The 14,387-nt window shown below is 49.8% G+C and overlaps 5 protein-coding genes across 5 annotated transcripts; 2 read left to right on the top strand and 3 right to left on the bottom strand.

Moving 5' to 3' along the window:
* Nucleotides 1-1,164: 1,164 nt before the first annotated feature.
* CDV56_106441 (uncharacterized protein) lies at nucleotides 1,165-2,044 on the bottom strand (the record flags this gene model as incomplete). Its single annotated transcript, XM_026760060.1, has 2 exons — nucleotides 1,165-1,821; nucleotides 1,883-2,044. The coding sequence occupies 2 exons, from the start codon at nucleotides 2,042-2,044 to the stop codon at nucleotides 1,165-1,167; spliced, it is 819 nt and encodes a 272-aa protein (XP_026612263.1).
* Nucleotides 2,045-3,201: 1,157 nt separating this feature from the next.
* Nucleotides 3,202-6,209, top strand: CDV56_106179 (class I SAM-dependent methyltransferase; the record flags this gene model as incomplete). Its single annotated transcript, XM_026759798.1, has 5 exons — nucleotides 3,202-3,608; nucleotides 5,314-5,421; nucleotides 5,468-5,623; nucleotides 5,669-6,130; nucleotides 6,179-6,209. 5 exons carry the CDS (start codon nucleotides 3,202-3,204, stop codon nucleotides 6,207-6,209), a joined length of 1,164 nt encoding a protein of 387 aa, XP_026612262.1.
* A 183-nt stretch (nucleotides 6,210-6,392) lies between these two features.
* CDV56_106030 (phosphate permease) lies at nucleotides 6,393-8,501 on the bottom strand (the record flags this gene model as incomplete). Its single annotated transcript, XM_026759649.1, has 5 exons — nucleotides 6,393-6,603; nucleotides 6,656-6,896; nucleotides 6,948-7,849; nucleotides 7,896-8,248; nucleotides 8,298-8,501. 5 exons carry the CDS (start codon nucleotides 8,499-8,501, stop codon nucleotides 6,393-6,395), a joined length of 1,911 nt encoding a protein of 636 aa, XP_026612261.1.
* Nucleotides 8,502-9,330: 829 nt separating this feature from the next.
* Nucleotides 9,331-11,488, top strand: CDV56_105824 (uncharacterized protein; the record flags this gene model as incomplete). The annotated part of the gene is made up of 6 exons (XM_026759443.1): nucleotides 9,331-9,830; nucleotides 9,887-10,495; nucleotides 10,553-10,887; nucleotides 10,936-11,145; nucleotides 11,206-11,400; nucleotides 11,454-11,488. The coding sequence occupies 6 exons, from the start codon at nucleotides 9,331-9,333 to the stop codon at nucleotides 11,486-11,488; spliced, it is 1,884 nt and encodes a 627-aa protein (XP_026612260.1).
* A 172-nt stretch (nucleotides 11,489-11,660) lies between these two features.
* Nucleotides 11,661-12,282, bottom strand: CDV56_105761 (uncharacterized protein; the record flags this gene model as incomplete). Its single annotated transcript, XM_026759380.1, has 5 exons — nucleotides 11,661-11,763; nucleotides 11,822-11,908; nucleotides 11,967-12,044; nucleotides 12,110-12,193; nucleotides 12,254-12,282. The coding sequence occupies 5 exons, from the start codon at nucleotides 12,280-12,282 to the stop codon at nucleotides 11,661-11,663; spliced, it is 381 nt and encodes a 126-aa protein (XP_026612259.1).
* Between the last annotated feature and the right edge of the window lie 2,105 nt (nucleotides 12,283-14,387).

Genomic DNA, 14,387 nt, shown 5'->3' with positions numbered 1-14,387 from the left:
TGCCGGGCGGGTGTCAGGCAGCGCGCGGAGGGGGAGCTGTCCCTTATCCTAGGCAGGGCGCCTGGATTGAGAGCCTGTTCTGAAGATTCAATAGAGTATGGCCTTCCTGGGTGAGAAGGCTCGGTGTTGCTTTTGCTGGGGGGTCATGGCACGGAACAGGCCCATGACACGTGTCTCTCACGTGACATATAGGACGCCCAGTCTGGGCTCTAGTACCAAGAAATCCAACAAGCCAGTTTTAACCACTTAATCAGGGAATCATTCAGCTGGTTCACTACCTTGGTACCCCAAAGAGCCAAAGCTGCTGTTTCTTCATGGTCGCAACTGCTCTCATCTAAGTGTCTTTTCCAGAAGAGCCATTGCGAGCTGCTGAATCCAGTTGTTGGGTGAACACCATTGTCTCTTGCAAGGTCACCAACGGTTGAATTATCAAAATCATACTTCATGAGGCAAAGACTTTCAATCTTGTGGCCACATAACTCAAACCAAACCACGGCTGCAGGTAGCATGTCTACAATCGGCAGTAGGCCATTACCTGAGTTCGCAGTCGTTGAAACCAATGGTCTCGGAGTCTCCAGCGTATCCCATAAGATCCAAACAGCACTCCCCTGCCATAAGTTATACCTAGTGTTGGCTTTGAGTTTGGTGGTTTTGCACGCGTGGAATTATAACTAATAACTAACTAAACATGCCAGTAACTGAACTAATAACTAAAACAATCAGAACGCCTCTCAGATATCCCCATCATCATCTTCATCGTCGCCCGCCAAGTTCACGCGACCAGCTTCTTCCCAGCCAACATCCTCTATCCATTGAATGATACGGTTGTAAGCCTGGTGACAGGTGCCATTGCGTAGCAGATTGCCGATAATCGTACAAAGGGGCTCATCTACACGGTTGCGAAAGGCGGCGATGGCGTCATTCATAGGTAGCACACGCCATTCATCAAGAGTGTATGGTAAACTCTTCCTGTGTGGTGGCGACAATTCTCGCATCCTTGGAGCGCTCAACTGTTCCCCCCCTAATTCTCCGGGTGGTAGAATGGCGAGGGGTGGAGGGGTTACGTAGAGGACTCGGGGAGGAGGCGGGATAGTCGGACCCTGCATATGCAATATGGCTCCCACTTCCATCGCGGGCCGCATCGCTGGAAGTGTTGCCGCCCCCCTACTGGGAGGGGCCGGCGTCGTCATCCTGTCTTAGGCGCTTGGAGGGGCGGGCGCCACCAGTGATTCCGGAGCCCGCAAGCAAGGTAGATCGCGTAACGCGACCTCCGGTAGTCGCAGTGCCATAATCGAATTCAGCCCCGATACGTGGGAGTCCACGGCCAGCCCTATACTCATTGATAGGGTCTTGACGACGTTTATAGCCAGTCATCTTTGATTTGATTGCGTGCTCACGGGCCTGGAAGACCTCACGAGCCGAATGAATCTTCCGCGCAAGGATGTTGCGTCGCTCATATACGCGTTGCAGGTTGCCCATGGCCACGCTAGTGATTCGGCGGAGGGTCTGAACTTCGGCAAGCTCCATTTCGCTGAGTTCGGTCTGGCCACCAACCAAATCCCGCTCAGCGGACACCACCTTCTCCACTGCTGTGATCAAGGGGATGATATATTTTCGCTCTGTGTGAAGCCACATAACGTTCTCTTCAGTCAGGTCGTCACGGCTGAAGATGCGATTAATGGCGACCTTGCGGCGTTTTGCACGAGCCAAGGCCTTATTGCCAGTGGGGACGTCTTTGCGTGCAGTCTCCCAATCGGGTTGAGCAATAGCCGCCCCATCGCGCCACGCCTTGTACTGCATCTCCTCAGTGGGGCCCATTGCCTTCATGGCAATGGTTTCGGGGTCGCGTAGCTACGGCGACGCTCTTGCCGTTCTCAATAACCTCCGCAAGGGCGGTGTACTTCTTGGCGGTCTCTCCTAGTGTATCGGTGACCTCGGGCACGGGTAGGATGGTGGAGGCATCACCGAAAGGGTAGGAGTAATCAACAATGCCGGGGGTCTGGCCGAACATCTCGTCGAAGCTGACGGGGGCGGGCTGGGTCATGTTGATGATTAGGGGAGGTAAGTCGGTAGAGGATCAGGTAGTATCGTAGTTGTAGAGTCGGGGTGAGGTCGTCGATAAGTTGCGAGTTCATTAAGGGAACAGGAGAATGATATCGTGATATTGCTACCTAAAGCCATCGCAAGAGAGAGAAAGAAGGTGGTGCGAGGCTAGCCCTAGCATCCAGCCCTACGGATCAACATAGGGCCGTCTGACCTCGGGCAGAACCTCCAAGACGAGTCAACTTGTCGTGTGGATTGAGTCGTAGATTGACAGGTTGATAAGAAAGGGGTTTCCATATTGTAAGACGTCGGCTCCCTAACTCTTGGGGCTGTAGATCAGGGACTTCGGGTAAATCCACACCCCCACAACCCTAATGAGGCCCCTGAATCCACTATTCCACTGGCGATCCAAAGAATCCAGCCCTGTACTCCCCCTTTCCGGTGTGGGTCGTTCAACTCTAAATAGAAGGCAGGTGATCTTAATTCTGAGTAACTAAAGAGGTCTTGATGCTGTTTATCTCAAAAGCCAAATTGGCTAAGAGGTTTTTTCTTATTAAAGTTAGTAAGGACTACCAATTACCATCTAAAGCGCTATTTATATCCCTAGGGCTCCTTCTGGACAAACGAAGCCCAGGCTGCTAGGCGGTTGCCATTAGTCAGCCCCCCGCTAATCCCATGGTCAAACCGTCAAACACAACCTCCGGGAGGTAAAACAACATGAGAGAAACATCTCTCTCATCATCTCCAAATTCTCGTCTTTAGTCTCTCCACGATGACCTATACGGAAGCTCTCAGCTCCCTGAGATTGTACGCCGTCTCTTCACGTACAAACCCCTGGTTAAAGGCTGACCTTTCTCAAGCGTCTTAATCCTCCTGACAATTCTCTCATTTCTCCCCCAGCTCCAACGCCTTTGGTCGAAAAAGAACAGCGACGGCATATCCCTCAGATATGTATTATTCAACCTCATTGTCGCGACAGAGCAGTTTTGTCTTGAAGTTTACATGATGGTTAACGCTCCCGAATCCGCGGGTGGAATCTTCACCCATCATCCACTGAGTACCGGCGATTGGCTTAATTTCGCCCAAGTCTCAACAGTATGGGTTCTTTTTCAAGTTCTGTAAGGGTTAAGATACATCCATAAGCGTCAACTCCTGTTGATGACCAAACGTCTGTTCTCTAGCTTTGCTCTTTGTCTCTACTATCGCCCCAGCGGTCGCTCAGTCACCGGGTTTCCCGTCGTCTACGCACTTTTCCTTCTCATCTCGGTTATCCCCGAGCTGTATGATCTTATGGGGGGAATCCAGGACGGCGATGACTTGCTACGACAAGACTATCAACAGATGTTCGCCTTCTTCCATGTCGTCCTTGTCAGCCCTATAGTCACATTTCTCGGCATTTTGTCGGTGGTGTTCCAGGCGCCTCAAATCCGACGACATGTAGGGCCGTCCGCGCTCAGCGTACTTGGTCTAGCTGCCCAAGCTGTTGTTTTTGCTCTCGTCGCGGTATCATGGATATGGCGCGTTGTTTATGCTCTGGATTTGAATCCCAAGCTTTCCAGCTCTGAGTTCGTTGAATGGAATTGGAATTATGGGTGGCCTGTCGTAGACAATGGCGCTTTTGCGGCTGTGCAATTCATTCTTCTCTGTGTTGCTGTGTGTTGCAGAAGAACCGATGGACGCCAGGTAAAACGGGACAGTGAGGAAACAGAGCCTCTGTTGGGCGATGACAGATGCCGGAGCACTGACCAGATGAATCTACTATCGAGAAGAACGGGCGGACCTATGACGATGTTTCTAATAATATATAAGGCCATTCAACCTTTTTTCTAGTCCACATTGCTGTACTCCTCGACCATTATCCATAGGTGGCCAGCTAAGGGGCTTGTAGAGGCGAATAAATCTTGGGGACTGGATAGGCTTGAATTGAGGACCATGAGTATTCTTTATCCTCTAATCTTACAGAGACTGTCATTCTTACTAAATTTTCATAATCTTATGTGCCCAATAAATTGACCCAGGAAGGTGGGACATATAGTTTTAACAGATAAATTATCAAAAGTAAAGACTGCTAGTTTGAAAAGGTGTCTGGATGATACACTTTCTACTTGATGGTATAATATTTTAACATAAATAGTTCAGACTCTACTGCGGATATATATAGATCTTTAAGAGAGACAAGGTATTAAGGTAGAGGTATCAGTCTCATGGGACTTGCTTTGCAAAATCACACATCACATGTCAAGCTCCCCTGATAGGCAGGATAGCCTTGCAATCATTCTCTCCTTGTAATCTGCAAACATGAAGAACTGGCTAAACATGGTAGATTAATTCTGCGTAGAAGTGACTACGTGATATCAACACATTCTAGGCCCAGAAAAGCTTAGCGGTGATCTAAACTAGAGGCCCAAGCTCCCAGGTCCTTGTGGGCTTGAATTCAGTACTCCAGCTGTCACATGTTGGCCACGTGATGTACGGACTCTCCTACAAGCACATATATCTAGCCTAGATAGCTAGTATTATCATCGCCAATCATCACATTAGCATTTCCTCTTCTTGTTCCATACCATAGAGAAGCAACTCTACACTAAGATCTTTAACTCTTCTCCCCTTGTGCTTTGAACGTTCCCAATATTAGAACAGAAATCACCATGGTAGAATCGGCAAGGTCACCCCCTCCAGCAGCACCATCTGGAATTGTGGAAGATCATGGTATCTCTTTGAGTACTGCTACCAATAACGTGTCATTAGAAACACCCAATGCGGACGACTCGAGTGATAATTCTATCGCCACTAACAATACTGATGACGCGCCATCACCTGTACCAGGCCATGATATTGATAACAGTGTATGTACCCTGAACATATCAGACACAAGAACGGAGTGTCTTATCCCTGCTCAGACAGGGGCTAGTGACTTCGGGGAAGATTTCCTTGACACCGCTTCTATCACATCGAGTATTCTGGAGTTCCAGTATGAGAACGGGCGGCGGTACCCAAGTGGTCGTGCGGTAAGATCATGCCATGGAAAGTGATAATAGGGGTTGCTGACGAACTTGGCCAGGGACACTATATGTAAATCATTCATAGTTTATCCAAGATTCACCATACTGACCATACAGGATGCCAAACGATGAGACTGAGCAGGAACGGCTTGATCTGGCAAGTTAGTCCTCCCAGCCAATATGAACTCACTAACATGTTGTAGTCACACCACATGCGAGTTGAACCATAAGCACCCTGTCTTAAACTTGATGATAACCGGAAGGATAGATACCTCATGCTCATGGGTGGTAAACTCTTCAATGCTCCCATTACCAACCCGCAAAAAGTCCTTGATCTCGGCACCGGCACCGGAATCTGGGCAATTGATTTCGCAGAGTACGATGATCCGCCTTGCTACCCGAAGATGGACTGATCCAAGTAGCGAATACCCCGAGGCAATCGTCATTGGAAACGACCTCAGCCCCATCCAGCCTTCCTGGCTGCCCCAGAACTGCGAATTCTTCATCGACGATATCGAGGCCGACTGGCTGGAGCCGCCGAATACATACGACCTCATCCACTCGCGCAACCTCGCCGGGTACGTCCCGCACTGCTTTTGATGAACACGATTTGACCGTCCCAGATGCGTCGCCGACTGGCCCCGCCTCTACCGCCAAGCCTACGAGCACCTCAAACCAGGCGGCTACTTCGAGGTCCAAGAAAGCGCCGTCTGGGCCTGGAGCGACGATGGCTCGCTGAAGATGGACTCACCCCTTGCGCGATACCTGCAAGCTCTTGACGATGCAGGCAAGAAGATCGGACGCGAACTCAACGTGTATAAGGATCTGAAGCGGCTGCTGATCGATACCGGCTTTGAAGACGTGCATGAGCGGACGTACATCCTGCCTTTCTCGCCGTGGCCGAAGGATCCCCGGCAGAGGGAAATCGGACGGTTCCAGGCGCATATGGTTCACAATGCCGTGGAGGCGTATGGTCTCCGCCTGTGTACGCAGATTTTGGGGTGGAGTTCCGATCAGACGAAGATCTTGCAGGCGCTGGTGAGGCAGCAGCTTAAGGATCCGCAGATGCACTCGTATACAAAGATGTATGTCCGATGCCGCTCTTTGATCGGTTGAGAAGCTAATATTTCTAGTGTGGTTGCCTATGGAAGGAAGCCCCACTAGGAGGAAGCTGTTGGGGACATCATTCATGGTGATCTTTTCTTTTCGGGCTTCTCTTCAATATTGGCCATCTCCACCGACAGCATATTCCTATAATTCATCGGGACTGGCGTAAACGGAAAGCCATTCTTTGTTTGTGAGCGGGTCTATTTACTATCCGAACAATAAATCAGGAGTCCTTCAACATTATACTGCCACACTATCCCCATCCACTTGAGTCATCTCAGGGCTTGATCCACGTGCAGCATATCCATTCGTCACAGCCCGTGAAAATCCAGCATCTGGCATCATGCCATCTGTAAGTTCCTCCAAGGATTTGATGCGTCCATCCTTGTCTCGGACGTCAGGAATGAAGAAGTATGTGATCAGTAGCCCCATGAGCATGAAGAAAGATAAACTAGCCACCAGTCAGTACAATTCACCAGGAAAGTTCTCCGAAAGGAGTCTACCAGAGAAGAGCATATCCCAACCAATCCGGTACATTGGTATAGTCCGTCCCGTTCCCGAAATTCACATACGCCAGGAAGCATTGCGCAATGACCGAGCCGAGTTTACCGCAGGCGGCCGCGATGCCGTGGCAGGTACACCGGAATCGAGTTGGAAAGAGTTCAGCGGGGAGCTGGCGGTCAGCTTCCTTTTTCCTGAATGTGAGCACCAGGAGACCTACCATATATGTTGTCGTGTTGGGTCCTAGGCGGCATATTAGCATAGTCAATGGACATAGTGTGAGGATATACTGACCAAAGTTGAAGAATATCTGGCAGAGAATATACAACACCACCAACGCCGATGGGTCATCATGTCCCACCAGATGCTGGAACGCAGCGCCGATAACCACATTGAGCAAAAATAGCCAGAAGAATCCATTCAGCTGGATATTGCGCCGTCCGAGTTTATCGATCGCCAGGATTGAGAGCAGATTACCCACGATAGCACCAGAAGAAACGACAACAATACTCTGATACGCGGTCTGGAAGAGTAGCTGATACAAACTAGTCTGGGGCAGCTGGCTTCCGAACCAGATGGTTCGCGTGATTCGCGGACTCATGAGACCTAGCCCGTAGAAGGGGAGATCGAGGCAGAACCAGCACAAGGATGTTGCGGCCAGTTTCTTGAGGTTGTTCTTCTGCCCGAGGAAGAGTTTGAAGTCTTTCCAGATTGTCAATGGGGAGGTGCCGTCTTGTTCTGCAAACGAGGCAGCGGAAGCAGGGCGGTCTTGCGGTTGGTTGGCTGATTGGGTCGGTGAGAGGCGGAATGAACCTGACGGCTGCAGAGAGGGTGCTTCTATACTGTTTATTGATGCACTATCAAGGCTAACGCGTTGGTAGAATTGTGATACGTCGTTGGCGGCCTGAACGCTGTCTTTGACTTCTGCTGTGTAGCGAGGGGACTCGATGATCGTCAGTCGGAACCACAATGCGACGAAGGCAGGCACTGCTCCTAATCCAACGAGCAGACGCCAGATGGTGTCGAGACTTCGAATACAGCTTCCTGCACATGTGGTCGTATCAGGGTCGGTGGGTAGATGGTTTTGGAAGCCCGCCACCGCGATGAGAGCAACCAGTTGCGCAGCGAGCTGTCCGAGAGACTGACAAAAAAAGACCGTTGCAAGCAGTCGGCCGCGTAGTCGAGTCGGTGCGAACCTAGAGATTATCAGCTACGCTTACGAAAAGCCGAAGAGGATCATACTCTGAACAAATGACCGCCGAAAGGGGATAATCTCCACCCAAGCCAAAACCGAGCAGGAAGCGCCAAAATAAGAACAGGGTGATAGCAGACATGGAGTTCTCTGCTCCTGAAGACGCCAACGCCAGTCCCAGCGTGGCAAAGATCAGAATAACCAACTCCATGCCGTACATCTTGCTTCGTCCCCAGACATCGGCGGCGACGCCAAAGGCGATCTGGCCAAGAAGAGCACCGCCTAGAGTGACTATACTGAGAGCCACCTCGTAGTTGTGTGGGACTGCATTCGACTCGGCCCAGTTCGAATGGTTCCAATAAACAATGTTTATCATGGGTAGAACCATGTTGGCGGAGAAGATCTGGAAAATCAGTTGATGAATACTGTCTAGTACGCGCGCCGAGACGTACACTGTATGCATCGGTGAAGAAGCCGACACCTGCTACGACGACGATCCACATCCATTCGCGTCGTCGAGCGCTTTCAAGTCGACCGATAATGTAGGCATGTCTTTGAGCGGGCTGTTTCTTACGGTTAACCACTGTTGCTCGCCTAAGCTTTTGTATCCACGGATCCTCACTGTATGGTGCCGGAAGTCCAGATATTCCTTCCATGGGTAGAATTGCTGACCCAGAGCGGCTAAACGCATATTTCGCGTTAAGTGTATTGATTCAACCTAGAATATGAATCAGGATCCAAGAAGTAAGTCGAGGAAAAGTCGCAAGTGCCTTCTCCCGCTGCCTACTGGCAGCCATCCCCCACCCCTAAATCATTATCAAAACGAGGCTGAAGAGCCTTGGCCAAAGCCAGAGCCTCAGAGGATTCGAAAAAAGTTTGCCCAGGCAAATATCACGAAGGACGGGCAACAGCCACATAATCTCCCATGTCGAAATCCAGGGGCGGAGTCGGATTTGGACGTGCCCAGTCGACCACGAGGCCTGCAGGCCTGCACAGACCCGAGACCTCCGGCAAACTGCAACGCGAGACGATAGGCAGGGAATTAATGACTGAATCCGACTTTGCGCAAGTTTTCACCAAAGATGCCGTTAGAATGATGCACGTTGTGTAGACGACGGGCGCTATTGGACCGAGAGCAGTCATCGGTGCTAGTCCCCTTGGCGCCGCCATGTGTGATGGATGACCTTTTATACGATGAATGCCCTTCACTGCCACAAAGCGCCCATTGAGATGCTGCTGATGAGGCATGTATTCTATTCTTCCACCGCGCGTGGGAGGCAGGCGCATTTGGAGCCGCTAGCCTGGCAACGCCCGAGCCATGCTATCAGAAAGGGTGGGGACCGTTCGCATGTCGTTTCTCCCCCATGGCTCATGCTCTTCGTTTGAGTTCCACTTTTGCTGATCCATGGATGAAACCTCATCCTCTTCGGCCTTACCACCATTGCCAAATCCTGAGGTATTGTTTGACTGTCGACGTTATACGTGATGAGCTTCGGCTGGAGCGCCGGGGATGTGTTACAAGCCGCCCAGATTGCCTGGGATGTCTACAAGTGTATCGCTGACGGGGCTCAAAATGCAAAAGTCGATTTTACACAGTTCAAAGCTGAGTTCGAGTTGATGAGAGCAACCATCGAAGAGTTACAAGAGGCAGAGAAAGATGTCCCCGCCTCCAAGAGGATTGCCCTTGGCCAGTCGTATCAGCAGACGATCACCGATTGCACCGAATTCGTCAAGAAGCACGAAAGACTCGCGAGCGATATACATCCCGGCGGACCGAAAGAAGCTTTGCAATGGCACAAAGTCTCCGGCAAAGTCAAGACCGTTTTCCATCAAGTTTCGTGGCCGATAGAACGCAAAGAGGCGGAGCGACTTCGCCGTGCGCTTGAGCGGAATGTCCAGCTCGCCAACTTGATGGCTACCAATACAGTGATCGATATAACAAAACAGGCGAGACAGGAGAATCTGGAAATTCTGCGTGCAATTAAGTATACTGAAGACAACTCCGCCATAAGTCCCGAACCGTGACTGACTGACCTTGCAGAATCATGAGCTTACAGATATCATTCATCCTCCGCCAATGCATGCCAGGACATACTTCTAACAGCGGAGACAATACACTGGAAAGTCGGCTCTTATCGGAGCTTGGCCAGCGAGCCTTGCCACGGTTACGAGACACGGAGCAATTGCCATCCTTGCTGGATATCTTACCTAGTGCAAGGTCCGACAAGCGGGAGTCGAAACCCCTTCTTCGCATCCAAAACGTCTCCCAAAAGCTAGATCATCTCATTATGCGCCGTGACATGCCCGTCGTCGGCTTCCTAGACCAGATCCGAGCGGACATTCGTGGCGCTTTGAATCAGGCTGGGTTCAAGCATGTCACGGTTCCTGGTCAACTGGCGTTGAACGCACCGACTAAACCCAAGGAGCCAGCTCGGATCTTGAACAAGGAGATTGATGAGTGGGAGAAATTCAGCGACTGGGTTAAATTCCAGCTCCTGCACCAGGAGCGAGCGATCACCCCAGCGCGAAGGGAAGACTCGCCCCGCGAGAATGACCCTCCCGCGGAACCGCCGCCCACGCCTCCACTGACTGAGCCCATCAGTACTCGCTACCGGTGCACGAGAGTAGAGACGCAATCTCCTGTACTGATGTATGCTCTCATGCCAAGAAGCACAGTTATATTTGCGGCTTGCTTACATTGTCACAGACAGTTTCCGGATCCGAATCAAAAGAACCACGAATTGCACAAAGCGGTTAAATGCACGATAAGCGTCTACCTCCATCATCGTACCCGCGAACTTGGCTTGATCGAGGCGACGGATTTGAGCGGCACCGTGAAAATAACACACAGGATCCACGAATCGACATTCAGAGGAGTCCAGAGCTCCATGATTCCATATGTCGAGAGTGCTCATGTGGTCCACGATCCGACCTGTCCGTTCAGGATATGCTTTCAGGGGTCTCACCGTGTTAAGATCGAGTCAAACGGTGTTGTCGAAAGATATGCCATCTCGCCGGTATATATCTGCCGGAAGCAGGCTGGTGAGTACTACTATTTCATTCAGGACTACAACCCCTAATCGGATCCAGATTTCGTCACTTTCCAGAGCATACTCCTAGGGCGAAACATGCTCTACTGCGGAGATGTCAAATATATCAACGCCGATGGCGTCGAGGAACACTGCTCGCTCGAGACCATCCGTATTCTCCAGGACCCGCTCACATCAGCGCGGAGCTTACTCTACTTTGGCAAACTCAAGCAAGGCTCGAGTGCAAAGATGGGCTTTTTGGAATGGCCTTGTATGTACCGTTTCTATAACAGCTCATCAAACCTCGCAATGCAGTTACTGAATATGCCAGTGGACGGATTCATTGAACTCAAGTCCTCGAAGTTATCAACCAGGCTTCAACTGCAGGGAGAGGCCATAACCAGGCGGAATTCGATGGGGAGCATTGCCAGTGTGATGTCGAACGATTCACGGCACTCAAACCTGTCAATGTCGAGTTCAGGTCGCCACATACGACAGCTGGAGATTGTGTTCTATGATGAGAGAGGTATGCCGCTTTTTATCCAAGTTTGTTATGGGGATTATGTTGACATTCGACAGATTGTGAAGCATTCCGAAACAGTCTTCGGTCATAATGAATGGGATCCGATGATCGCCTCTGCTACTTGGAAACAAAGCTTTAAAATAGTGAACATGTATCTGTCCGCGAATAATTGCTAATAATTTCAATACTACAATGGACAAGAATATTCGACCAGTACAGCAACACCGCTGTCCTTTGGCTATGAAGGAGGACTGGACGTCTGATCATCTGCACCCATAAGACTCGCGAAGCAATTTGGACACCAAAGCCTTCATTCTGCCTTCATTGCGTGCAACCCCCTTCAACACAGACCATGGGACCAGGACACTAGAGGCAGGGTTCTTAGCTAACCTGACAAGGAGCATAAGGCACTTAGTTGGCTTACAGTATTGCCACATCTTCCACAATTGTTTCCATCGTTTTGAAGGTCGGTACACGAGTTACTGCAGCAACCCAGCAAGCCAGCCGGACACTAGGACAATCAAATTAGTCAATAGACTGTCTGAAGATTTGAGGTTTCATCGACTTACACATTGTCCATTACAGGGGGGCGTGCCTGAAATATCGCACACGCAGACACCGTTGACGCAATTTGAACCTGTCGGGCACTGTAGATAGAAGAATTAGCTTCCCCCAGAAACTGGCATTGCCAGAGAAAGATAGCAAAACTTACCATAAGACCGCAACCCCCACAGTTGCTATTATCACGGAGTACGTCTTTGCAGATTCCACCACAGCAAAGTTGACCAGCTTGGCACTGCGTCGAGGTTCTAGGTCAGTTGAACACTCGGAGACGGCAGACACTTGTAGTACATACACATTGCCCACTGCAGGGGGTTTGACCATTTACAGTACAGACACAGGAGTTGCCAATGCACTGAGCACCTAGTGGGCACTGTAGGACCTCTCAGCTATATTGGTGGCTTTATACCGGATCTAAAAGGTGACTTACACATTGTCCATTGCAAGGAGCCAATCCACTGCTGGTGCAGAGGCATGCACCTCCTGTACAGACTGAGCCACTGGGGCACTATGAAATAGCAGAGAGTAGGTTAGACATATCAAGGACAAAGAAGATATCGTAGATTAGAACTCACTATATTCCCACATTGTCCACAATTATCATTCACAGTAAGGGGTCTACAGAGCTGATCACAGCACCCTTCGCCAAACAGGCACTATTAGATCCGGTCAGGCCAACTTTCAGTTTCCATGGTCTAGAATGGATGATACTTACAGCACGACCACAAGCGCCACAGTTATCAACCGTGTCTAGATTAGTACAGGCCCCGTCGCAACAGCCTTGACCGATATCACACTTCCCAAATGTTAGGATCAGTAGGCTTCAGTTTCAGACATCAAGGGATAGGCTCCGACCTACACAGCCTCCACCACAAGGACTTGTACATGTGCAGGTGCCCTGGACGCAGTTGGTATTCGGCGGACACTATGTCATAATCAGCTTCCAGCATTTTGACGACTTATAGGATAGTCTCAAATGATATACCACTCTTCCACACTGACCGCAGTTATTCCTGTCTCCGTTTAAATCTGTGCATGTTCCCCCACAGCATGTCTGACCGGTGGTACACTGAAGGTTTAATCACATCAGTCTTATCCTGTTAGAATATCGAGGCTAGAACGTACACAAGCACCATTACACGTTTGTTGTCCACTGGTGCATCGACACGCGCCATTAATGCAGCTCGCATCAGAGGGACACTAAGAGTTTCTCGAGTCAGAATCATGCGAAACTTAATATGAGTGCGTCAACAAAAGACTTACAACGTTACCGCATGCCCCACAGTCGGTATTGGTATTTAGCGAAGTACAAAAACCATTGCAACATCCTATGCCAGATGGGCACTGCAAAGTACCTCCTTTTAGCTATAGACACCTGGGTCTAACTGAGGGTGGACGTACACATGTGGTGCCGCACACTCGTTGGCCTGTAAGTATGCAAATGCAAATTCCTCCAACGAGTACCGATCCAATAGGGCACTGTTTGAAGCTTTAGTAGATGGCTTCGTAGGCAGAATGTCTCCGTACAATAATGTCTTCATGCCTTTCAGCAGCACTGCTGTAGCTGACATGTTTGCCTGATGCATATGGTGAAGTTGGACCACTCAAGGTCTGCTAGTCGGGTGAGTATGCCATGAAAAGCCTTTGATGATATGAGGAGACCTACATTGCTTGGTGGTTCTTTGCTATGCCCAATACTAATCAGACCCGCTAGACATGGTCAGCTTGCGATTTCCTGTAGGGCAAATTGCCGGGGCATATTCCATGCTCACAAAGAACAAATGTGCAACGGAGAAGAATCATCTGCATGATGAACACAGTCTGATGAGCAGGTTGCTAGACAAGCATGGTAGGGATGAATAGCATTGATCAGGCAGGTGACTATAGACTGTTTCGCGAGGAATCAACCCTTTTCATATTAGAAATGCCTATTGTTATTGCTGCCAGGTTCCTCAAGCTTGGGAATCAGCCCAATGCTGACATTGTGTTTGCCACAGGACGATCCTATGGGTGTAACCATGTCCTCCCGAATAAACGGAGGGTGATTAGAACCTTGTCCCCTAAATATGTGACTGTACGCCTCGGGAAGGAGACAAACAGGCTGTGTCATGTAACTGTAACCAGTGAAGCAATGCTCTGATGCAGGGGCAAAGAGGAAAGTGGGTTTTATTATAGCAAACCGTCAGGAACAAAGAATAAGCATAGCCGGAAATTAGTTCCCTTGGTATTAAAGGTAATCTAGATTTGGTGTCGGCTTTAGTTAGGTTTGAACATAAAGCAGTGGTTGCAGTACACCATAAAGCACTTGTCCTAACAGTGATCAACTTATTTGTGTCATGATTTGCAGGCATATGTTACTTTACATTCTTTTCTGCAGCAGCAGACATAATGAGTAAACTTCTGAACAAAATGGCATTGGACCACAGGCC

Source organism: Aspergillus thermomutatus (genome assembly GCF_002237265.1).
Source record: "Aspergillus thermomutatus strain HMR AF 39 chromosome Unknown NODE_181, whole genome shotgun sequence".
NCBI classification, from domain to species: domain Eukaryota; kingdom Fungi; phylum Ascomycota; class Eurotiomycetes; order Eurotiales; family Aspergillaceae; genus Aspergillus; species Aspergillus thermomutatus.
The sequence above is the reverse complement of the archived record's forward strand: the minus strand, read 5'-3'. Positions and strand labels throughout refer to the sequence as shown.